The sequence below is a fragment of the Saccopteryx bilineata genome, chromosome 3 (genome assembly GCF_036850765.1).
Source record: "Saccopteryx bilineata isolate mSacBil1 chromosome 3, mSacBil1_pri_phased_curated, whole genome shotgun sequence".
In the NCBI taxonomy this organism is placed as follows: Eukaryota; Metazoa; Chordata; class Mammalia; order Chiroptera; family Emballonuridae; genus Saccopteryx; species Saccopteryx bilineata.
This window is the reverse complement of record NC_089492.1, coordinates 154,073,477-154,099,902: the sequence shown is the minus strand read 5'-3', so window position 1 is coordinate 154,099,902 and position 26,426 is coordinate 154,073,477. Positions and strand designations below refer to the sequence as shown.

At 40.1% G+C, this 26,426-nt stretch overlaps 1 protein-coding gene across 10 annotated transcripts in view; it reads right to left on the bottom strand.

The window, feature by feature from the left end:
• The window catches only part of REV1 (REV1 DNA directed polymerase), a 135,588-nt gene that overhangs the window by 13,015 nt on the left and 96,147 nt on the right, over positions 1-26,426 (bottom strand). For 8 of the 10 annotated variants that reach the window (XM_066267852.1, XM_066267853.1, XM_066267845.1 and 5 more), the window contains 5 exons: positions 22,011-22,139; positions 19,320-19,474; positions 15,712-15,831; positions 1,762-1,982; positions 1,383-1,555 (listed from right to left, as the gene is read on the bottom strand). In XM_066267852.1, the coding sequence (XP_066123949.1) occupies positions 1,383-1,555; positions 1,762-1,982; positions 15,712-15,831; positions 19,320-19,474; positions 22,011-22,139 (798 nt within the window). The remainder of the gene's footprint in view (positions 1-1,382; positions 1,556-1,761; positions 1,983-15,711; positions 15,832-19,319; positions 19,475-22,010; positions 22,140-26,426) is intronic. The other 2 variants (XM_066267849.1, XM_066267850.1) reach the window with 1 other exon arrangement.

Below are 26,426 nucleotides of genomic sequence, written 5' to 3'. Positions count from 1 at the left end.
GCAACATTGCTATGAATATGTGAATGTGAGCTATATGGTGGCATGAGCTAACCCTTTTCTCCCACGTGGCTTTCTAGGTCAAAAGTCTCAAAGGTTTGTTTGACCAACAGATATAATTCTGTGCACAGTGGGGGATAAAATGGACTGTAAAACTATGTATTTTCAGCCCTGGACAATTGGCTCCGTGGCAGAGCGTTGGCCCAGCATGTAGAAGTCCCAGGTTTGATTCCTGGATCAGGGCACACAGGAGAAGTAACCATCTCCTTCTCCACTCCTCCTTCTCTCTTTCTCTCTCCCTCCCGCAGCCATGGCTTGAATGTTTGGAGCAGGTTGGCTCTGGGCACTGAGGATGGCTCCATGGCCTCACCTCAGGTACTAAAATAGCTCGGTTGCTGAGCAATGGAGCAGCAGCCCCAGATGGGCAGAGCACTGCCCCATAGGGGGCTGGCCAGGTGGATCCTGGTCAGGCTCATACAAAAGTCTCTGTCTGCCTCCCCAACTCTCCCCTCCTGGGACCTCAGCAGTTGCTTGTAACGACCCTGCAGCACTCTTACCCCACTCCAAGTGTCTTGAAGCCAATCTCAGTTACTGTATCACTTCTTCCACAGTATTTCAGTGCTTGCCTCAAACTACACTGCTCACAAAAATTAGGGGATGTTTCAAAATGAATATTAAGCAATAAAAAAAATAAAAAAAACAGGGTTTTTAAATGTATTCTACAAGTTTTCAGAGGCTATAATCCTTTCGCAAAGAGAAAGACCACCCTAAATGAAGCAAATGGTTCATTCAAATCATTTACTAAATTACTATATACCGTATTTCCCCATGTATAAGACGCACTTTTTTCGAAAACATGAGGTCTAAAAACTGAGTGCATCTTTTACAGTGGTTGTAGATTTTATTACTTGCATTTCCTGTTTTTTTTGTGTGTGGATGAAGAGTCCTATGAATTTTATGATGAATAAAAACTTGAGTTCAATAACTATGTAATACATTTTTTTCAAATTTTGGCCCCAAAATTAAGGTGCATCTTACACATGGGAGCATCTTATACCTGGGGAAATATGGTACGTTTCCCAATGGCTCTCTTACACCAAGTCCAAACGATCTCTGTAGGTGCAGTATGAGGCCTTTCTCTTTCTTTCTGTCCACGTGCTGAAGTGATCGCACTGCCAGGCTGACCTCCTGCTCCGAGCTCACATGACTGGGAGCCTGAGCACACTAACATAACTCAAATGGCTTCCATACAGACCTGGCTCTACAGAGTATCAGATAACATCAGTGTACAAATGTTTATACATACTCTTTCTTGATATTCTATTAATTGTTAAAAACCTGCACAGAAATATTAATACCCAATACCCTTTTTAAGATAAGTTTACCTGGCGATGTTATCACAAATCCCATGGCCTCCGAATTTTGCAGTTTCTACAGGGGCCCCTGGCTTTCGTACCATTATTTTCAGAGTCAGGCGTTTACCCTTCATGCCAGCAGCTTCAAGTCGTCTTTGAATTTCTTCTGAAAGACTCAGAAGAAAAGCCTCTGCTTCTTTAGGCTACGGAAAGACATACATAGAAAAACTCCCATGTTATTTCAACATTATTATCTTGCTAAGCATCTATTTTGAAAAAAGGATTCTGCAAACCCTGGAAACAGTAAGAGTCTAAAGACTTAATGTCCAGCACCAGAGTCTGGTCTGCTGACGCAAGGCCTGAGAAGACATGAAGAGCAGTGTGTAGGGAACCCATAGGAGCGCAGTACCTGGGCAAACCTTATTCCATAGTTGATCTCAGCGGAAACCGACTTTCTTGCCTTCTCGGTCCGAACTGGTCTATCATCCAAACCACGACAGAACCTATAAAGCATCTGACCTGTTTTAGGACCAAATTCTTTCTGGAGTTTTGCCATGGTCATACATTGCAAGTCTCCACAAGTTTTAATTCCCAAAGATGCTAGCTTGGATTCCATCGACCGTCCAACTCCTAGGAAAGGGGATATATCGAGTTTTTAAGCTCTACACATAAACTGTGAAAAACAATCAATATGAAAGCATTAATTCAAATTAATTTTAATTATCATTAAATAATTCAAATGTTAAATTACTTAAAATAATCTCCCTTAAAAATTTTTAGTAGGCCCTGGCCGGTTGGCTCAGCGGTAGAGCGTCGGCCTAGCGTGAGGAGGACCCGGGTTCGATTCCCGGCCAGGGCACACAGGAGAAGCGCCCATTTGCTTCTCCACCCCTCCGCCGCGCCTTCCTCTCTGTCTCTCTCTTCCCCTCCCGCAGCCAAGGCTCCACTGGAGCAAAGATGGCCCGGGCGCTGGGGATGGCTCTTTGGCCTCTGCCTCAGGCGCTAGAGTGGCTCTGGTCGCAACATGGCGACGCCCAGGATGGGCAGAGCATCGCTTCCTGGTGGGCAGAGCGTGGCCCCATGGTGGGCGTGCTGGGTGGATCCCGGTCGGGCACATGTGGGAGTCTGTCTGTCTCTCCCTGTTTCCAGCTTCAGAAAAATGTAAAAAAAAAAAAAAAAATTTTTTAGTGATATAACCAAAGCATCTCATAAAGAATTTTTTTGTGCAAATCATGCTGGTAAAATTATTTCTAGAATTTTCATCTCAATTTGGGCTCCACATATAGGTGAATCAGAATTTCTCATAAAATATGTTTAAGGTCTCAAAAGAATGTAATTTTATTACTGAGTAATATAAAGATATCTATCTTGGCCCTCGCTGGTTGGCTCAGTGGACAGTGTTGGCCTAGTGTGCATATGTCCTGGGTTTGATTCCTGGTCAGGGCACACAGGAGAAGCGACCACCTGTTTCTCTCCCCCCTTTCTCTCAGTCTACCCCTCTCGTAACTAGTGACTCAACTGGAGCATCAGCTACGGGCACTGAGGACAGCTCGGTTGATTTGAGCATCAGCTCTAGACCTGGTTGCCAGGGTATACTGGTCAGGCCGCCTGTGGCACTCTGTCTCACTATCTTCCCTCCTTTAAAAAAAAAAAAAAAAAAAAAAAAAGATTTCTATCTTATTCAAAAGATCAACTAAGTTATAGTAAGACTTACAGATCTATGAGGAAACTCAAGAATGTTAGGATTTCCACTATGATTTTAGGGGTTGAGGGGAAGAGACAGATTTCTTTCATCAACAAAGATGATGTCCCCAAAGAGATATTGCCCTCTACAGTTGGGCCAGCATGCAGGAATCAATGTGCAGGCTTCATGTAAAGGATGCTGACGGGTTCTGTTGCTTTGAATTTGCCTGGAAGCTTAACAAAGGTATACATGTCTAGGAAAATATTTAAGAGTAACAAAGGGAAACTAAACTTCTTAAAACATGGCCTCCCAACCATCCAATCAATAATTCTCATCAATAAAGAAAAGACTGCGTGTCTGGTGGTCTGCAGGACCCATCAGAGAACTCAGAGTGAAGTCTGCCATCCACTTGTTATTGTGACTTCTATCTAGCTCCTCTCCCCTGAGTGTCTTCCGTAGCAGGCACGACCTGTCTAGTCCAGTTTCTGCCAGGAGATGCTCTTAAAGCAGTTATGCACGACACGGGTAAGAAGGTTGTCAACCTTACAAGACCTATGGCCATGGAAGGCAGCTCAACAAGTCTAAACCAAGAGAATTCATTTCCTAATGGAAGTTAGATAAAAGATGTTAAGGGTGCTGTCTACCACTCGTGCCATTTTAAAGTTCAAGTCAGAATGCAGAACAAGCAGGAATACCAGAGTCTGAGTTAACAACAAAAAATGCTCCAGAGAAACACTGTTCACAAAAAGGTGAAATTCTAAGTGATACCTGTCAAATATTTTTTTCTTTTTTTAAAAATGGTTAAGATGGTAAATTTTTAAAAAATTTATTCATTTGAGGGGGGGGGGGGAGAAAGTAGGAGGAGCAAATGCATCAATTCCAAAATGTGCCTTGACCAGACAAGTGCAGGGTTTTGAACTGGCGACCTCTGTGCCACCACAGGTCAGGACCTCTCTCAAATATTTTTCAAGGTAGGAAGGAGAAACATAAGAGAATGGACAAAGCATAAACTTGGTTGGCAAAGGTCAGACAAGTAAGACAGACACTTTCCTACTTGTATTCAGGGAAGGTTTTTAGTCTCTATTTTTTCTTTCTCATCACTGCCCTGCTCCCCATGCTCGAAATATAACCATGGTCTTTCCCTTATAAATCTGGAAACCAATCTGTTCTCAGCGACTTCCAAAATCAGCAAGAGATAATAATAATCCTGAATTGTGCCTGTGTGTTGGGGTGGGGCAGAGGGAAACCTCTAGTTTTTTGAGAGTACCCTGAGTATACCAACCAGATTGATTATTCACTAGTAGGTAGAAAAGAAAGGGTATTATATTAAACCACCAAATTAGCCACAGTCAACTGAATCTAACTGAATTGTTCCTATAGGGAAGAAGAAACTATTCTCTTCATTGCAAGTTCATCTAATGCAATGAAATGAGCCTGAAGTGCAGTGTGGGAGGGAGGCATGGGGGTGATAAACCTCGAACCCTTATTATCTTGAGTAGGGTGGAAAAGGTAAGTTTGGAATCAGCACTCAAACCCTGGGAGGAGGACTAGTTTAACTGACTACATCATGTAAGTGTTGACAAGAAAAGGAGGCACACCAGGTAGAGAAGGCTAAGGAGACAGTGACAAGGTCCTAAGGCTCAAATTCAGTGCAGGCAGCCACCTTGGAAAGGAAGAAGGAAAGGAAAATATGCTAGCTTAGAACCACGTCTCAGAGAAGGAGAGAAGAAAAGCAAAGATGTGGAAGCTCCTGGTCAAGCAATTGGGACAAAGACTTGGTGCCTGTCCTTGAATGGGAACCAGTACTTTTGATTAGAAATGGCCAGCATGTCTCCTCGTTGGTTCCACAGGAGAGTAGTTTCAAGAATAAAGTCTTCACCGCCTAAATGAGCACTGTCCACTCGAACTTTCTGTGCTACTGGAAGCAGTCTATGCCTGCGCTGAATCCAGTGGGCACTTGTCAAGTATGGCTGCTGAGCACTGAAATGTGGTTGGTACAACTGAGGAACTAAATTTTAGTTTATTTAACTTTAATTCGTTTCACTAGCTTTCCTTGGCTGGCAGCTACCGTTATCAGGGCTGTGTGGATTTTTATGTAAATCTACATGTTCGTGGTAGTTCTCTGAGAATAAAGAGATGCAAACCATAGACCGAGTGAGTGCACAAATCCAGAGCTGAACAGGTAGAGAAGGTCCTTAAATTAAGGGCACACACACAGAGTGAAAAGCCTTGCAAAGACCTAAAGAACACACAGAAATAGCTACTATTTAAATAGTTGTTGGGAACAATCCTGTCTTTTGTTAGATAAACAGATCTCATTACTTTGTTAACCTAACAAAATGTGAAGTTCCCTAAAACTTAACTAGTGTATTTTTCCTTCCTTTTTTTTGTATTTTTCCGAAGCTGGAAACGGGGAAGCAGTCAGACTCCCGCATGCGCCCGACCGGGATCCACCCGGCACACCCACCAGGGGGTGATGCTCTGCCATCTGGGGCATTGTTCTGTTGCAACGAGCCATTCCAGCGCCTGAAGCAGAGGCCATGGAGCCATCCTCAGCGCCCGGGCCAACTCTGCTCCAATGGAGCCTTGGCTGCGGGAGCGGAAGAGAGAGACAGAGAGGAAGGAGAGGAAGGAGAGGGGGAGGGGTGGAGAAGCAGATGGGCACTTCTCCTGTGTGCCCTGGCCGGGAATCGAACCCGGGACTCCTGCACGCCAGGCCGATGCTCTACCAGTGAGCCAACCAGCCAGGGCCTATTTTTCCTTCTTATGCAGCGACAGTAACAATTATTGTGCGAGGCCCACCATATGCTGATAAACATTTCAGGCCACAGAGAACTTGTAGAGGAAAGATAGAAGTATGTTAACACTGAAGTTCCTCTGGATACTGGTTAGAGAACAAAATTTCCTCAAAGCATGCCCCACAAGACGTTACTACATATTACATATCCATCTCCAGATACCTTTAGGAGATTACGAGTTTTTAACAAAAGTAAGTTTCTTTGCTGGGAGAATTTGCAGGCTTTTCCTGTGCGGGCCCTCCCCTTGGAAAGTTCCCCACACTTACACGAAACCCTTTTCTAAAGGAGCAGCTGTCCCTATATGTCCCTGGTAAGGACATTCTTTGGGAAAATACGGATTACACACCACATTCAGGACAGGGATAACAAACAGAGAAGGAACACATGAAATGTTCTAAATTAAGAATTTGGGGATTTTATAAAAGTCAACAGTTTAAACACATGAAAACCCACCACACAATTCTGGGTGGCTATACTTGGTCCTGGAGGGAGAAGAGCTGCACAAGAGGGCAGCCAGCCACAGGCGGCCCCTCTGCGCCTCCCTTTCAGACAGCCATCATGAAACTCGGGGTGTGCCTAGGGATTCACCAGAGCATGTGCCCTCATACTTGCCCTTCAAGTAATAAAGTCCTTTCATCCAGGAAGCAAATACAGGTGAAAAGGTAAGACTGCTAGGCCAAGGAACTAAAAACCCTCTATTTCTGTATAAAATATCAACAAATAAATAAACCCTACAAAACTGATTGATTTAAAGATGGTATTATAGACTGAACTGTGTCTCCTCAAAATTCATATGTCAAAATCCTAATACCAAAAAAAAAAAAAAAAAAATCCTAATACCAAGCATCTGAAAATGTGACTTTAATCAGAAATAGGACCTTCCGGTTACAGAGCGAGCACCGCTAAGGTTCCCAGCGGCCCGCGCACTGCGAGTGAGAGTCGCCAGCCACCGGTGCCCGGAGTACCCCATTCGCGCGCGTGCCCTGGGCATTCCACACGCCCAGAGCGCCTTACTGGCCCGCACACCCAGGGTGCCCCATTATCCTGCGCCTGGTGCGATTCAGCTGCCAGCGGCAGGGCGAGCGGGAGAGGCACCAGGGTGGTCTTCTAATTGGGAGATTCTCTCCGTAGGCGGGGCACCTCACCCAGCCATTCAAGCTAACAATCAAGCGTTGGGGGAGGGGCGCGCGCAGGCAGCCTGAAATACCTTCGGGAGCACAGCTGCGACCCAATCACTGAAATTAGCTTAACCCATGAAATCTGCGCACCTTCGGTTCTAATTGATAAGATCTCTCTCAGTTCAGCGACCCAAGACAAGAGGCGTGATATTTTTTAGTGCCTCTCGCTAAAGGGGCGGGGGCAACTTCTGATTGATAGAGCCTCCATATTCAGGGATAAACGCTAAAAAGAGGGACTTGGCAGATAATAAGATCTATACTACACTAGTCGCAAGCAGAGACTAGTGCCTCTTCTTCCCAGCCAAAACAGGCTACAAAGGGTGGAAAGCCTGGGTTGAGAGGTCCAACTGAATGCTAGGCGCTGAACAGTCACCTTGACAATTGACTCCCACCCCCGCCTGATTACACTGGAGGCCCTGACTGCCAGAGCCTTTCCCAAAGCCTTGCACTGAGTGGGGATAGAGTGGGGATTTCCCAGCTCTTTGAGCCTCTTACTCCCCAGGCAGAAGCAGTTGCAGCCTTATAGCTGGATCACCAGGCTGCTAATTCAGGAAGGGGGGACTAGGAGAGAGAATCCAGGAAAGCAAACTCTCTCATCGTTGGACCCTGCAAACGCCAATAAGCCTTGACTACCAGCAAGACTAAAGCCAATTATATGACATTGCCATAGAATCCCATCAACTGCAAATCCCTACCTAAGTGTGACACAGGGGCAGAGCCTGGGGTACAGAATCACCGACCAGGAAGAGGGAGAGAAAAGAAAAAGGAAGAAGTTAACCTCTCAAAATCAAGAAAAATCCACAGACTTTACAACTTGTTCCCCTAATTTTTTTGTTGTTGTTGTTTGTTTCTTCTATCTTATTGCCTTTATTTCTTCCACCTCGGTCCTTCTATTCTCTGCCCATCTTATGCTTCCCTTTTCTTGAACTACACTACCCATGAGTGTTACATTTTATTTCTCTTCTTCATCCTCACCCTCCTTTAAGGTTATACTCCAAAACACTTAACTCTCACTCTCTCCTCTTTTGTTTTTTTTTTTTATTTGATTTATTTTGTTTTTTTCTCTTCCTTTTTTATTTCTTCCTTCGTTTTTCTCTTTTTCTTATTTTTTCCTTTCTATTCGTTTTTTCTTTTCTCGTTTTACTTTCCTCCCATTTCATCCTCAATCACGAACAAATTAGTTAATTTGGGACTCAAGGCTTTTTTTGGCTTTATTTTTCTTTTTTGCTTTTGTTTTTGTTTTTTTCTTGTTTATTTTTGTGGCATTTTGGGTCCTCCCAACCCAAGGTCTCCATTGTATTTAGTCTTCGCTCCACTTAATACAACAGATTTTTACTTATTATTTTTATTTTTTTCTTCTTTATTATTCTTTTTTTGGTACTTTTTTCTGGTTCCCTCTTATCCCTCTCATTATATCTCTTAGTTGACCATCACTTACAAGCAAATCATCTTATGCTTGTCTAAAATTTTCTTCCTTTATTTTTTTTTTTTGCATTTAGTAGGTCCCTACTCCCTTTTTTTGCCCCTTGAACTCTTCACCCCAAATCAGGCCCTCCATTATAGGAACGATATTTCCCTGAGGAGGGGAGAGGAGGGAAAGAGAAGAAAGAAAAAAGGGGGGAAATAATAAATTATTACTGTTTTTTTTTGTGGGGTGTTTTACATTTTTTTTTTTTTTTACTTTTTACTCTTTATTAATTCTAATTAGTGCTATCAACAAGACCACCCTCAGATGCCAATAAGAAAGAGGAAATCGAATATTATGGATACAAAAGAAAGAGAGGTAACACAAATAGATGTGGAAAAATCTATGGAGAAAAGACTTAACATATTGGAAGCCTTGGAGCTAAATGACAGAGAATTTAAAATAGAAATCTTAAAAATACTCAGAGATATACAAGAAAACACAGAAAGGCAATATAGAGAGATCAGAAAACAACTCAATGAACACAAAGAATATATTACCAAGGAAATTGAAACTATTAAAAGAAATCAAACAGAAATGAAAAACTCAATTCACAAGCTGAAAAACGAGGTAACAAGCTTAGCTAACAGAACAGCCCAGATTGAGGATAGGATTAGTGAAATAGAAGACAAACAACTTGAGGCACAACAGAGAGAAGAAGAAAGAGACTCAAAAATAATAAAAAACGAGAAAGCCCTACAGGAATTGTCTGACTCCATCAGAAAGAATAACATAAGAATAATAGGTATATCAAGGGAGAAGAGAAAGAAAATGGAATGGAGAATATACTCAAACAAATAATAGACGAGAACTTCCCAAGCCTGTGGAAAGAACTAAAGCCTCAAATTCAAGAAGCAAACAGAACACCGAGTTTTCTTAACCCCAACAAACCCACTCCAAGGCACATCATAATAAAGATGACACAAACCAATGACAAAGAAAAAATTCTCAAGGCAGCCAGGGAAAAGAAGAGTACAACATATAAAGGAAGGCCTATTAGATTATCATCAGATTTCTCAGCAGAAACTCTACAAGCTAGAAGAGAGTGGACCCCAATATTTAAAGCCCTGAAAGAGAGGAACTTTCAGCCAAGAATACTATACCCATCAAAGCTATCCTTCAAGTATGAAGGAGATATAAAAACATTCACAAATACAGAAAAGATGAGAGAATTTATCAACAGAAAGCCCCCACTCCAGGAAATACTAAAGGGGGTTTTCCAACCAGATTCAAAGAACAAAAGAAAACAACACCACAAGTAACAGCTCCACCAAGAACACAATAAAACCAAACTTAAACTGTGACAACAAAGGAAAAAAAGGGGGGAGAGGATGGAGATTAACAGTAGCAAAGGACGATGAAGTGCAGAAATACTTATAAGAAAGGGTACTACAATGAATATGGTAGGTACCCTTTTCATTACTTAATGGTAACCACCCTTGAAAAAACCACCACAAAAACACTTGACTTAAAAAAGGTAGCAACAGAGGAAAGAAGTATGGAACACAAACAAACAAAAACAAATGATAGAAAAACAAAAGACAAGAATCAAACTAGATACAAAACTAACAGAAAGCAATTTATAAAATGGCAGTAGGGAACCCACAAGTGTCAATAATTACACTAAATGTAAATGGATTAAACTTACCAATAAAAAGACACAGAGTAGCAGAATAGATTTAAAAAGAAAATCCAACTAAATGCTGCCTACAAGAAACACATCTAAGCAACAAGGATAAAAACAAATTCAAAGTGAAAGGCTGGAAAACAATACTCCAAGCAAACAACACCCAAAAAAAAGCAGGCGTAGCAATACTCATATCTAATAATGCTGACTACAAGACAGAAAAAGTACTCAGAGACAAAAATGGTCATTTCATAATGATTAAGGGGAAGTTGAATCAAGAAGACATAACAATCCTTAATATATATGCACCAAACCAAGAAGCACCAAAATATATAAGACAGCTACTTATTGACCTTAAAACAAAAACTAACAAAAATACAATCATACTTGGAGACCTCAATACACCGCTGACGGCTCTAGATCGGTCATCCAAACAGAGAATCAATAAAGATATAGTGGCCTTAAACGAAATACTAGAACACCTGGATATGATAGACATCTACAGGACACTTCATCCCAAAGCGACAGAGTATACATTTTTCTCTAGTGTACATGGAACATTCTCAAGAATTGACCATATGTTGGGCCACAAAGACAATATCAGCAAATTTAGAAAAATTGAAATTGTACCAAGCATATTTTCTGATCATAAAGCCTTGAAACTAGAATTCAACTGCAAAAAAGAGGGGGAAAAACCCACAAAAATGTGGAAACTAAACAACATACTTCTAAAAAATGAATGGGTCAAAGAAGAAATAAGCGCAGAGATCAAAAGATATATACAGACAAATGAAAATGAAAATATGACATATCAGAATCTCTGGGATGCAGCAAAAGCAGTAATAAGAGGGAAGTTCATATCACTTCAGGCCTATATGAACAAACATGAGAGAGCCGAAGTAAACCACTTAACTTCACACCTTAAGGAACTAGAAAAAGAAGAACAAAGACAACCCAAAACCAGCCGAAGAAAGGAGATAATAAAAATCAGAGCAGAAATAAATGAAATAGAGAACAGAAAAATTATAGAAAAAATCAATAAAACAAGGAGCTGGTTCTTTGAATAGATCAACAAAATTGACAAACCCTTGGCAAGACTCACCAAGGAAAAAAGGCACAGGACTCAAATAAATAAAATCCAAAATGAAAGAGGAGAGATCACCACAGACATCATAGATATACAAAGAATTATTGTAGAATACTATGAAAAATTATATGCCACCAAATACAACAATCTAGAAGAAATGGATAAATTCCTAGAACAATACAACCTTCCTAGACTGAGTCACGAAGAAGCAGAAAGCCTAAACAGACCAATCAGCAGGGAGGAAATAGAAAAAACTATTAAAAACCTCCCCAAAAATAAAAGTCCAGGCCCAGACGGTTATACTAGTGAATTCTATCAAACATTCAAAGAAGACTTGGTTCCTATTCTACTCAAAGTCTTCCAAAAAATTGAAGAAGAATCAATACTTCCAAAAACATTTTATGAGGCCAACATAACCCTCATACCAAAACCTGGCAAGGATGGCACAAAGAAAGAAAACTACAGACCAATATCTCTAATGAATACAGATGCTAAAATACTAAACAAAATACTGGCAAACCGAATACAACAACATATTAAAAAAATAATACATCATGATCAAGTGGGATTCATCGCAGAATCTCAAGGATGGTTCAACATACGCAAAACGGTTAACGTAATACACCATATCAACAAAACAAAGAACAAAAACCACATGATCTTATCAATAGATGCAGAAAAGGCTTTTGATAAAATACAACACAATTTTATGTTTAAGACTCTCAACAAAATGGGTATAGAAGGAAAATATCTCAACATGATAAAGGCCATATATGATAAACCATCAGCCAACATCCTATTAAACGGCATAAAACTGAGGACTTTCTACCTTAAATCAGGAACAAGACAGGGTTGTCCACTCTCTCCACTCTTATTTAACGTGGTGCTAGAAGTTCTGGCCAGAACAATCAGACAAGACAAAGAAATAAAAGGCATCCATATCGGAAAAGAAGAAGTAAAGCTATCACTTTTTGCTGATGATATGATCCTATACATCGAAAACCCGAAGGACTCCACAAAAAGATTATTAGAAACAATAAACCAATACAGTAAGGTCGCAGGATACAAATTTAACATACAAAAGTCCATAGCCTTTCTATATGCCAGCAATGAAATATTAGAAAACGAACTCAAAAAAATAATCTCCTTCACGATTGCAACAAAAAAAATAAAATACGTAGGAATAAACATCACAAAGAATGTAAAGGACCTATATAATGAAAATTACAAAGCATGGTTAAGGGAAATTGAAAAAGATACAATGAGATGGAAAAATATTCCTTGTTCTTGGATAGGAAGAATAAATATAATCAAAATGGCCATATTACCCAAAGCAATATACAAATTTAATGCAATTCCCATCAAAATCCCTATGAGATTTTTTAAAGAAATGGAACAAAAAATCATCAGATTATATGGAACTATAAAAAACCCCGAATAGCCAAAACAATCCTAAGGAAAAAGAATGAAGCTGGGGGCATTACAATACCTGACTTTAAACTATATTATAGGGCCCCGATAATCAAAACAGCATGGTATTGGCAGAAAAATAGACACTCAGACCAATGGAACAGAATAGAAAGCCCAGAAATAAAACCACATATATATGGTCAAATAATCTTTGATAAAGGGGCCAACAACATACAATGGAAAAAAGAAAGCCTCTTCAACAAATGGTGTTGGGAAAACTGGAAAGCCACATGCAAAAGAATGAAACTCGACTACAGCCTGTCCCCGTGTACTAAAATTAATTCAAAATGGATCAAAGACCTAAATATAAGACCTGAAACAATAAAGTACATAGAAGAAGACATAGGTACTAAAATCATGGACCTGGGTTTTAAAGAACATTTTATGAACTTGACTCCAATGGCAAGAGAAGTGAAGGCAAAGATAAATGAATGGGACTACATCAGTTTTTGCTCAGCAAGAGAAACTGATATAAAAATAAACAGACAGCCAACTAAATGGGAAATGATATTTTCAAACAACAGCTCAGATAAGGGCCTAATATCCAAAATTTACAAAGAACTCATAAAACTCAACAACAAACAAACAAACAATCCCATAAAAAAATGGGAAGAGGACATGAACAGACACTTCTCCCAGGAAGAGATACAAATGGCCAACAGATATATGAAAAGATGCTCAGCTTCATTAGTTATTAGAGAAATGCAAATCAAAACTACAATGAGATACCACCTCACCCCTGTTAGATTAGCTATTATCAACAAGACGGGTAATAGCAAATGTTGGAGAGGCTGTGGAGAAAAAGGAACCTTCATTCACTGTTGGTGGGACTGTAAAGTAGTACAACCATTATGGAGGAAAGTATGGTGGTTCCTCAAAAAACTGCAAATAGAACTACCTTATGACCCAGCAATCCCTCTACTGGGTATATACCCCAAAACCTCAGAAACATTGATACGTGAAGACACATGTAGCCCCATGTTCATTGCAGCACTGTTCACAGTGGCCAAGACATGGAAACAACCAAAAAGCCCTTCAATAGAAGACTGGATAAAGAAGATGTGGCACATATACACTATGGAATACTACTCAGCCATAAGAAATGATGACATCAGATCATTTACAGCAAAATGGTGGGATCTTGATAACATTATAAGGAGTGAAATAAGTAAATCAGAAAAAAACAAGAACTACATGATTCCATACATTGGTGGAACATAAAAATGAGACTAAGAGACATGGACAAGAGTGTGGTGGTTACCAGGGGTGGGGGGAGGGAGGACATGGGAGGGAGGGAGGGAGAGTTAGGGGGAGGGGGAGGGGCACCGAGAACTAGATAGAAGGTGGCGGAGGATAATCTGACTTTGGGCGAGGGGTACGCAACATAATTTAATGACAAAATAACCTAGACATGTTTTCTTTGAATATATGTACCCTGATTTATTAATGTCATCCCATTACCATTAATAAAAATTTATTTAAAGAAAAAAAAAAAAAAAAAAAGAAATAGGACCTTGAACGGCAAAATGAGGTCATATGAGTGGGCCCTAATCTAATATGACTGGTGTCCCTAAAAAAGATTGGGACAGAGATGCACACAGAGAAAAGTCATGTGAGGACATGGGGGTGGGGAGAGAGGACTGGACATCTATCTGCAAACCACAAAGAGAGAGGCTTCACAAGAAACTAACCCTATGATAACCTGGGAGCCTCCAGAATCTTGAGGAAGTGAGTGCCCGTTGCTTGGGCCAGCCAGTCTGTGGTAGCATGCTATGGCAGCTGTAGCAAATTGGACAGCTGTAGAGATGGCTAGTATAATAAACTTGAACCCAAATTCACAGGCAGCTTTAAATATCCTGGTTCTTTCAAAAATAAAACTGCAATAATATGTATAAACTTTAAGCTGTGTTTTCTGAACAGGTACAGGAGGTCCTCACTAACGTCATCAATAGGTCCTTGGAAAATGACTTTTGAGCAAAACAAAGTATAAGTAAACTGACTTTGAGCAACACAAAGTATAAGGAAACCAAGTTTACCATAGACTAATGATATAAACAAGTTAAATTCCTATGGCATATTTAAAATTAACCCATCAGAAAATGGCATTTGGGTCATTTAATAGTTTATGGCCTATAACAAATTTCTTAGTTCAGATATGCTTTAATTAGGCTTAAGAACATACATCTAAAAAGATCAGTAAATCTATTTTTAACAAACAATGAATTCAAAACACCTTCATTAAAAATGTGCTGCCTTGTGAAGCTGACACAGGCTGCTTCCAGCAAACAAGAGCAGTTTCTCTGATACAGTAGCAAGGACTGCTACACGGTTTAGACAAATGTCTTAGAAAGAGGCATCTATCATAGAAAGCAAGTCTAAATATTTAATAATTGTGAAAGGAATTGTCCTACACCCAAAATTATATCTATTGAAGGCCTTTTAAAAGGCAGCCATTTTTAAGTTATCTAATTACCTGTAGAGATATTTGATGATATCTCTATGGAAAGACTTTTTACATCCTAGTTTTGGCAAGAAAGATGTAGATGGAAGTTTTATGTCAACCTTGAGTTAACAAAACACAGTATTTCATCTTTAGGTTTTATTTTTTCAGCTATTATTCATGTACTTTATACATTTAATTAAAACTATTTACTTACTAAAATCTGTCATTAGTCCAGTAAGATAATTTTATGAATAAATGACTCAATTCTCAAAATTTTACCTTTGACCTAAAAGTACACTATTTGAATTATGATTTATATAAAGGACCAAAAGTCAATTTCATCATATTCCCTTTAAATGATTTCTTAGAATTCCTTATGTTGCTACTTAAGAAATATTTAAATTAAAACACATCAGAAGCAAAACTGAATGAACATTAACACTAAGGTCCTGATCTATCGAGATACTGTGAAATTCCAAATTTTGTTTCTTCTAGTATTCAAAAATAAAATATTTAATTCATATTTTGGAGAAGAAAGATATTTTATAAAACTTTTAACACCAGTCAATGTTTACAGTAAATAAATGTTAAAAAGATTTGTATTTACCTGGCAGATTAATAACCAGCTGACCTCTGATGAAATCATCGACTTCTTCGGGTTTTAAGTGGTACTGGCCATCCGGTTTTGCTTTTCTAGTTGCCATTCTAGCCAGGAGAATATTAGAACCTATAAAGTAAAAAAACAGAAGTTGTTCAAGAAATATTCACAATTATTTTTAGACTTCCTTAACAAACACATCTACAGACAGGTTACTAAGCAAATTTCTCAAAACAATGAAAATCATTAATTTGCAATTTTAATCATTCAAATATTGTATAAAACTGGCAGAATTTTGTTAAGTATCATAGATTAACCAAACCAGCATGGTTACTGGACAGAGGTTTATTCGTTGTTCCAAAGTATCACTTCACTATCTCCTACCCAGGAAAAGGAAGAGAGAAAGCAGACTCTGATGTACAGGAAGTTGAGGACAATGATCAGAAATTAGTTCGTTTTACCAGCCAGAAGAACCAGGCTAGGTAGGGAAATAAAGCTATCGGACTGGAAAAGAAAGAAAGCCCAAAGAACCAGAAGTCTCAGGCCATGATCAGAGCATGTGCAGCAGAGAGAGGGTGTGTGAGACTCAGATACTGACAGCAAGGTCCACGGCACGGAAATGAACACGAAAACTAAAGCAGCGCGAGACCGGGAAGGCATCAGGTTCTGAGCCAAGATGTTAGGTGAACTTGAATGTAAATAACGCATCTCTAAAATCTATGAAAGATGTAAATAAAGGACATATCTTCATTTTATGGAAGACTTACATAAAAACTTTGTTTTCCTAGGGTAAATACATAGATATTAATGGAGAGAAACAGTTTTAGGAAGTCACAACAAAATGAGAAAAACAATGAGTTCTAAAGAAGAAAAGGGGCCTGAGGAGAGGAAACATCATGTGAGAATTTTGTTTTAAATGTGCACTGCACTTAAAAATATGTTTCAGAAGGAGAAATGCACCCCCATGTTTATGGCAGCATTGTTCACAATAGCGAAGATCTGGAAACAGCCTAAGTGTCCGTCAGAGGACGAGTGGATTAGAAAGCTTTGGTACATATATACTATGGAATACTACTCAGCCATAAGAAATGATGACATCAGATCATTTATAATAACATGGATGGACCTTGATAACATTATACGGAGTGAAATAAGTAAATCAGAAAAAAACTAAGAACTATATGAACCAATGCATAGATGGGACATAAAAATTGAGACTCAGAGACATGGACAAGAATGTGATGGTAACAGGGAGTGGGGTGGAGGGGTAGGGAAGGGGCGAGGAAGGAAAGGGAGGGAGTGGGGGGAGCGTAGGGGCACAAAGAAAACCAGATAGGTGACGGAGGACGATTTGACTTTGAGTGAGGGGTATGCAGCATAATCAAAGGTCAAAATAATCTGGAGATGTTTTCTCGGAACATATGTACCCTGATTTATCAATGTCACTGCATTAAAATTAATAAAAATAAGATAAAAAAATATGTATTCATATTGTTACACTTGTAAGTTAAAAATAAGTACAGGAAGAGCAATGAAAGGATTGAGCAAAAATGGTCAAAAATAAAAAAGAGAAAAATCTCACAGACAAGGACCACAGTGTGGTGACTGCCAGGGGGAGGGGGGGAGGGGTGTGTGTGGGGGGGTTAATGGTGATCAACGGAGACCTGACCTGTTTGGTGAACACACAATACAGTATACAGAGATGTGCATATAACTGGGCACCTGAAACCTGTATAATAATGTTAACCACTGTCACCCCAATAAAATTCAGTAATAAAAAAATATACATACAATAAAACAAAAAAAAGCCTGTGCCTGACATGTACTACGGAAGGTAAGTTCTAAATGAATGATGAGAAGAATCTGCAGGCCAACACCAGGATGGCTAGCTAGCTAGTAACAGCTATGAATCAATTCTTCATGTTTTTACTTTCTGTATCTTACAATATTTTGACACCTTAAAGTCTTTTTTTTTTTGCATCTTTCTGAAGCTGGAAACAGGGAGAGACAGTCAGACAGACTCCCGCATGCGCCCAACCGGGATCCACCCGGCACGCCCACCAGGGGGCGACGCTCTGCCCACCAGGCGGCGATGCTCTGCCCATCCTGGGCATCACCATGTTGCGACCCTCCTGGGTGTCGCCATGTTGCGACCAGAGCCACTCTAGCGCCTGGGGCAGAGGCCACAGAGCCATCCCCAGCGCCCAGGCCATCTTTGCTCCAATGGAGCCTTGGCTGCGGGAGGGGAAGAGAGAGACAGAGAGGAAGGCGCGGCGGAGGGGTGGAGAAGCAAATGGACGCTTCTCCTATGTGCCCTGGCCGGGAATCGAATGCTCTACCACTGAGCCAACCGGCCAGGGCCCACCTTAAAGTCTTGAATCTTGCTGGCCGGGAGAGACGCCCTCCCAGGCTAGCTAATGTCTCAGGAGAGTCAACACTTTCTTTAGAGGTGCCTCTCATACACAAGCCAGCCCCAGCCACTTTCTTATCACACACCCAAAGCCAGCACTCCCTGCCCTACATCAATCACGCCAGATCCAGAGGCCAGGTCACTTAGAGTCCACTCTTGTGGCCCCAAGACCGCTGGGATTATTCCAAGCAGCCAGCCCTCAGTGGTTTCCTCTGCCCTCCTGGCCTTCCCTGAAGAAAGCCAGTGAAGGCTCAGGACCAAGGTTCCCTCACTTCTGCTTCCTCCTCCTGGCCAAACCCTGGCGCTTCCCACATGCTCCTGCACAGGGCTGTGCTCTGGGGAAAAGTAAGTCACAAACATCTTCCTTCGACAGCTCTAGCCTTTCAGCTGCATGAACTGAAATGCTGTGGTACAAATGAGGTGGTAACCTCCAGAGGAAGGGTTCTGCATGTGAATGGAGGAGTAGTGATTGGAAGTGACAGCAGGAAGCTAAGAGAAAGCTCTCCCTAGCTCTCTAGCCTGTGGCACACAGAGCACATCAGGGACAAACTGGAGCCACCTGAGACAAGGGCAAGATAGGTGCTGAGAAGGTCCAGAGGAGGCCGCTCAGGGAAGTGTGGGTAGCAGAGTGGCTCCAGAGAGTAGAGTACAGCTGAAGAGCAGACACAGCACAAGTGGTGCAGTTAACTGAGGAAACAAACTTCAAGGCTTAAGGACAAAACAGGCAAGGGAGGGGACCGTCACTGAGGGCACCTGTTCTGAGGGTGACATCTGGAACTGCAAATAGAGAATGGCTGGGCATTCCAGGAGGTTAAAGTTCAGAAAGCAACTGAATTACCACAGGCCTCAAGCTACCAGCTCTGACCATCATATACCCCACTCCGCACTGCTTCAAACACGGCTTCCGTGCACTTCTGAAAAAAATATAGTTTACAAATACTAAATTCAGTTCTCCCCATTTTTGAAGAACAAGCCAGAAATACTCCGACACATTTATTCCAAAGATGTCATCAACCTTCTATTTGCATTTCCAACACTTTCACCTCACATGAAGCACACTGTGAGCAAAGCTAAGAATTGTAGAAGAGGCCTTTGCAGTAAGGTAATGAAAACAAAATCTAAAGTTACTACTAAAAATCAAGCAATATCCAAAGATCCCAAATCAATGCTACGAGACAAGGGAACAGGAGAGAAGCTGGACACTAACCAATTCCCACAGAGGCAGCACAGTTTGTCTGGTCTTTGATTTCCATGCGGACAGCGTTTGCAAATTCATCAGGAGTGAGCCTGGTCTCCGCGAGGATCTCGGTGATGTCCACCAGTGCTTCATCACAGCTGACCGCTTCAATGTTATGTGTGTAGCTGTCAACACAAAGCAAAGGCAGTGAGGCACAACCAGAGCTTGCTGTCCGTAGTCACAACTGATGCAAAATACAGTCTTTCCATGCCATCTTTTTCCAAAATTTCCCTATGAGAATTTTAAAAAAAAGCATTTTCATTAAACTGGCCCAAGTGCTATTATTTAGTCACCTTTTAAATGCCAAGTAAATTAATTGTTTTCTTTTTTTCCATATTATCTACCAAAAATTGGACAGAAATGATCATTCCAGTTTCCTATACTGAGAATACCTTTGTAAACCTCTAAATAGTGGTTTACACTCTCTGGTGGGTAAGTGATCATTTAATCTAAAAATTTTTCAGAAACAGTTTACCAGAATTTTTAAAGGGTAGAAAAATCACACAAACCTGCCAAATTAGCAATCAATGCTGTCCTAAACAAAACACCACAATTACTTATGTTCTCTGTGGCAGGCCTAGGACATAGTGGACAGTGGCCATCCACCCCTGATGCCTATTTAAAGGACACCACTGACATTCTCAGCATGCAGAAATATTTTGGGTTTTGTTTTGGGGCATGATCTACTCACACAAAGGACTTATTTTAATTAGCTAGAGAAGAGTAGAGTTGCCATGTGGCTCCAATGCTAATTAAATACACGGACCACGGTGGGAGGCAACCAGAGGCCTGAGGACCCAAATGTGCCTTCAGCAGTCCACTTGGTAAGGTACAGTAGCGGGACAGCCTCAGCCTTCACCGAAGCCTTATTGTAAGTAACAGGTCAGGTTAATCAGTATCTATATTCATTCCAGTGAAAGGCACCCCGAGGCATGGTGACCTCAGATGAGGCAAGACTTCCCAAGGGTAGTAGGAAAACACTGAATTTTTTCCAAAGAAGGGCCACATGCCACTGAAAATGTCTCAACAGACCAAAATTCTATCAGGAATAGGATGTGGACGTATCTTCCTCAAACTCTCCTGATCTGAGGCTCAGGTTTGGTAATCTGCTCTGGGACCATGGGACCCAGAGCATGTGAGAACCACCATCCAGCTGAGTCACCCACTTCTAGCCTCCTTTGGACACTACTACACTCAGCTTTGCAACAGGGTTTAAAAAGCCAGCTTTTCACTTGGCAATACCAACATTCCCATGTGGGTCTAAGGACAGCTTTGACTACACCTGAGGCTCATCACTCAGTACACACCCTACATGCTGATGCCAAAGAACTTCACCTCTCCCTTTGTATTTTCTCTTTCCTGCTAAAGGAAGCACCCATAAAGGCAGAGAAAGGGGGGGGTCTTAATTCTTCTCTGTAGGACTAGCAGCAACAGTTCCCTGAATCAAAATACTCAATAAATAGGAATTCAAAATAACTCATAAAAAAGTCAAGGAAGAGGTGAACACAGAGACAAAAAGTCTATTCTTAGTCCAGGGGTAGTCAACCTTTTTATACCTACCGCCCACTTTTGTATCTCTGTCAGTAGTAAAATTTTCTAACCACCCACCGGTTCCACAGTAATGGTGATTTATAAAGTAGGGAAGTATCTTACTTCATAAAATTTATAAAGCAGAGTTACAGCAAGTTAAAGCATGTAATAATAATTACCAAGTACTTTATGTCAGATTTTCGCTAAGTTTGGCAGAACAAATCTTTATAAAACAACTTACTATAGTTAAATCTATCTTTTTATTTATACTCTGGTTGCTCCGCTACCGCCCACCATGAAAGCTGGAACGCCCACTAGTGGGCGGGGTAGGGACCAGGTTGACTACCACTGCCTTAGAACATCAATACAACCCAAGTGTTGATGCACACTAGCCCACTGTCCAGATGCCCGTTTTGGTAAATAAAAAGGTTGTGGGACAGCCACGCCCACTCACAATACATTGTCTGTGGCTGCTTTCACTCTGCACAGGACTTGAGCGGCTGGGACACAGACCTTACACAGCCATTGCAGAGAAAACATGCTGGTTCCTGCTTTAGAGCACAGATGCTCTGTTATATTATTTAAAATTTTGAGGTTGAACTGTTATTAAATATACTTACACAGTAAAATTTAAAATGAATCTCCTTTTCTCAAGCTAAGTAAACAACCACCTTGAAACTATTACTAAACCTTTTATAAAACTTTTTGTATACCTAATCATTTAGAAGACAAAGGGTTTTAAAGAGTCTACTTGTTAACCAGTCAGCTCTGACTTTAAACAAAACTATAATTCCAATGTAATAAAAGGGAACAACCAGGTTTAAAAACCCCAATCCTTCAACTCTGTCTGGTTCCATGGAAAGAAAACTATAATGATGACTACAAGCTACGCAGACAGAGAATCAGACCTCACGCCTGATTCAGACCGAGTGCAGCAGTGCGGGAGGACAGAGCTACTGAGCTCTGGAGCTGCTCCGAGCAGGGAGAGAGCTTTCACGCTAGGATGCTGAGGAGAGGGTTCCTTAATGAGAAAAAAGCCTAACTAAGTGCCTGACAATCTGAAAGGAACGGGACCGTTTAACATCAGACAGAAGCAGAATACACACACAATGACAATATCATACATGGTACCTTGCCAGTGTCTCATACATAGTGCGTGCTACTTCCTTATATGCATGAAAATCATATGGAACAGCTTGAAGATTAGGACAAAGTTGTTTAGCGTACCCAAAAAACATTCCATTCTTAATACCGACTTGTCTAGAGAAAAAATATAACACAATAGAGGTTACACTAAAAAATACTAAATGAAAAATAATCAAGTATGTTGATATTATATCCATGCACAAATATACCAATTTTCATTTAACGCCATTCTTATTGGGGGTAAAAATAAGTACTAAAAAACTTACAGGTTTGTTTTCCTGTAAAAGAAAAATTATAGAATTGACTGATTAATGTAAATAACATGTGAAGATGTCCAAATTAAGTTATCCAAAGGTCTGGCTCTCGTGTGCAATGGAAGAGTTCTCCTAAGGCTCAGACCTTTGGTCCCTTGGTCGTGATACCAGAGGCCATACTGGTGATGTCATCACCACCTCAGAGCAGGAATGGGCTACCAAACAGACTTTTTTTTCCCCAATACATGGCACGATTTGGCGAGGGCTCATCCCCCAAAGACAAAGATTATAAACAAAGAACGCTATAAAACAGTGCTACAAGGACAAGTATCCTGCTACCCCTCCCCATATTGCCAAGTGACCAATGCCATACCCCAGAAGTGCCTCCACAGGGGCTGAGATGCTCACTGAGTATGGCAGGACATCAGTCTGGGCAGGAACCAGTGTTTCAGAACTTTGAGGGACCTAACTGAAAATGGTTAATTTTATATCTTTTGTGTGTCTCAATGCCCCACATTACCTTTGATATCTGGAGCACTCAGCACAAAAATATAATTATAGAATTACACATAATTTGTAAAATTCCATTTTACTACTCTTCAGTGAATGAAGAAAAAATATTAAGGTAAAAACACAAGCAAAATAATAATAAGCACTGCTTTCTTCAGATTACACTCCTATTGAAATACATCAAATGGTTTTTCTACACATACATTCAATAAATATACTGCTCACAAAATTTAGGGGATCTTTTAAAATGAATACGCAGTGATAAAATATCCCCTAACTTCTGTGAGAAGGGCATTACTAAGTGCTTGTAGAGCATGGAGGTGTGCCCCGTTTTAAGAAACATTATAGTCTGACTCCTCAGAGACCTCCGGCACCCTCCCTCCCCATCTCAGACTAGCAGTAACAGCAGAAAGGAAAATAATCCTCTAGCTTCCTCAGAAAAACATGCAAAATCACATGCATCTCTCATATATACAAAAACAGTAATAAACTGTCTAACTGCAAAACTCCTAGTAGGTGAGAAATATCTAACAAGGAGAAATGATTGTAAAGGAAGTGATGATTGACAAACAGATGGTAAAGACATCAACAAAATTTTATGTCTCAGGCATTTTGCAAGGTGGTGGGTAAAAGATGGTAAACAAAACCAGCTTCAGGATAATCATGAGGATGACTGCCCTCACCCACCAACGATGGATAGAGGCAATGGATACTGATTAGTAAGACAGGGACGTATACATCCAGAATAGGCAAAAGTAGGTATACAGTTCTGAGTATATGAAACACTTATTCTCGTATTATTATCAATTACTGTAGTATTTTCCAAATGAACTGTATACCTACTTTTGTTAACCCCAGGAGACTAGTTTAGAAGTTTACATAGAAGTACAATAATGTACTGTAAAACATTTCCAATAATGCTCGATATACATGTTAAGCATGTAAAGCTAAACTTACAAAGGTAATTATTTATTTTTGAAGGAATGTTACCACACATTTCCTAGAAACATCATTTTCTTATATTTACAATAATTTCATTTTCAAAATTTTTACTTACACAAAAAATCTCAGGGCTGTTATACATCCTGGAGAGAAATGTTTAGGAGCCACTAGACACTGAAAGGAAGCTACAAATGGAAAAGGAAAACCTAAGACGTTTCCCATAAACAAGGGAACCAAAACACCCTGAGTTGACAGCTGAGAAATGAGAGTTGTCTCATATAAAATAAATGAGGAGACAATTACAAGCCAGTCTGAAGTGACTCTTCACTACAGTGACTTCTTATTCCTCCCACTAAAAGTCCTTGGATACACCACCAATACTTCCTGAGTGTGTATAGCAGAAACAGCTTCTTCCAGTTTGCAATGCAGAGATTACACTCTTTCTTGCAATATGCTATGCTCAGACAATTGATTTTGATGTTGGACAAAAAAATTAACCACATTCAACATACAGAAAAAATTAACCACATTCAATATACTGAAAGACACCCACACCGCTAATCGAGTCAAAAATCCTTACAAAAAGCCCATGACAATAGGCAAAAAAATGGGTTAGTCTTAAAAATCTATGATTCTAGGATATCTATATATCATTATCTATTCATCCTTATATCCATCTTTTCACTTACTTGCAAAGCTTGTCCCTTTGGTAAGTGTGGTGAAACTACTGACTAATATGTATTCTGAGCTACATATCCAGAGTGACCTTCCTGTGACTTCTACTACCTCATGCTCATGCTCCATCCTCTGCTGACCCCACTTCTAATCTGTCCACTGAAAATTTATCCATGCATAAAACTGGGCTAACCATCCCTACAGTCCAGTACCCATTCCCAACCTAGAAGTTTCTCTGATGCCACTGTGACTATACATACTAAAAAAAAAAAAAAAATCTTCCCACCCTGGCGGGAAGGCTCAGAGCGTCATCTCCATAAACCAAAGATGAGGGTTTGATCTTTAGTCAAAGCACATATAAAAATCAACCAATGAATGCATAAATACATGAAACAAGTCGATATTTCTCTCTTCTAAAATCAATCAATTAATAAAAAATTTTAAAAACTTCCTGCTTAAAGGAAATGTAACTATTACATAGCCACAACAAGAAGGTATCCAAAAACTGTTTTCTGGAGATCGTTAGCAGTAAACCTTCTAGAAAATAGAAAATTACAATTAAAGGACAAAAATCCCATTGCTGTGGTTATTGTGGGGTTCCCCCCCCAACTTAAATTCAAATTCATTTTCATTTTCATCACTTTCTGTATCTCTTTAAAATAAACACATGCCATTTAAGTGGCACTTAAATGGCTTGCTACATACTATTATTTGGCCCTCCTACATTGTCACTCTAGTGTCTTGTAATAAATACACTCAGCTTGACAATAACTATCTGTGATACAATACAAATGCACCATCCAAACCACATCAGAAACCTGGCGCCTAGGCACAAATGTGGCTCCTGGAATCCACAACCACCTGGAGCTGGGACACTTCTACCCTGGGCGCAGCCTCAGCGTCAGTCCAGCACTCCGCCTGGGGCACTGAGTGAGGAGTGAGGAAAGAGGAGAGAGACCTTGCAGAGGCAGCACAAAAAGGGTGCGCTTCCACTTCAGTGTGAGAGCCCACGTGGACTTCACCACACCCTGTAGCTTTGCACAAAACTGCCCAGCCATCAGACGCACAGGCACACTCATTAACTCACTTGGGAGGAAAGACAAGCCTACTGGGCACAACAAAGATCAGCTTTAAGTTTCCTGTGCTAACAGAAATATACCCATCCAAAAGGCATTTATATTTGGCAACTTTTTAAAATTAAAATAAGTTTTAACTTGGCTACATTATCAACCAACAATGAAAAAAATTAAAACAATGCCATCAAGCAGAAAGGCAGTCTTAGAAAAGTTCAACAAAGCACAAATGAAAAATAAGTTAAAATATTTTATAATTATACAAATATAATACTTTTTTTCTTAAATACCCTTTTATTTTTGGCAAAAATTTAAACAAGCTATTCTAATAGCTTAGATCAGGTCCCCAACCTTTTCTGGGCCACTGGTTTAAGGTCAGAAAATATTTTCACGGACTGACATTTAAGGTGGGACAGATAAATGCACAAAATAAAATCACGCAACCAGCGTAAAAACTGTGGTATTTTTAAATATAATTGTCGAACTTACGAGACAAGCCTCAAGAGTGAGTCTTAGACGGATGTAACAGAGGGAATCTGGTCATTTTTAAAAAATAAAACATCGTTCAGACTTAAATATAAGTAAAATGGAAATAATGTAAGTTATTTATTCTTTATCTGCGGACCAGTACCAAATGGCCCACGGACTGGTACCGGTCCGCGGCCTGGGGGTTGGGATATTGAGTTGAAATTTCTTGTTCAGATTAGATTTGCGTAAGTAACACCAATCTAGACTGAAAAATATTACATATCAAATCATTATGATGTACACCTGAAATTATATCTCAATTTTAAAAATAAGTATGAATGACAAAACCATAAAGATGCTACCTATCTTGTCTCTCAAACAAAACAAAAACTGAAAAATGTACCAGATATAAAACTGTTTTTATAATTTTGAATTTTTTTTTAATTTACTAATTTTAGAGAGAGAGGATGGGGGAGAGT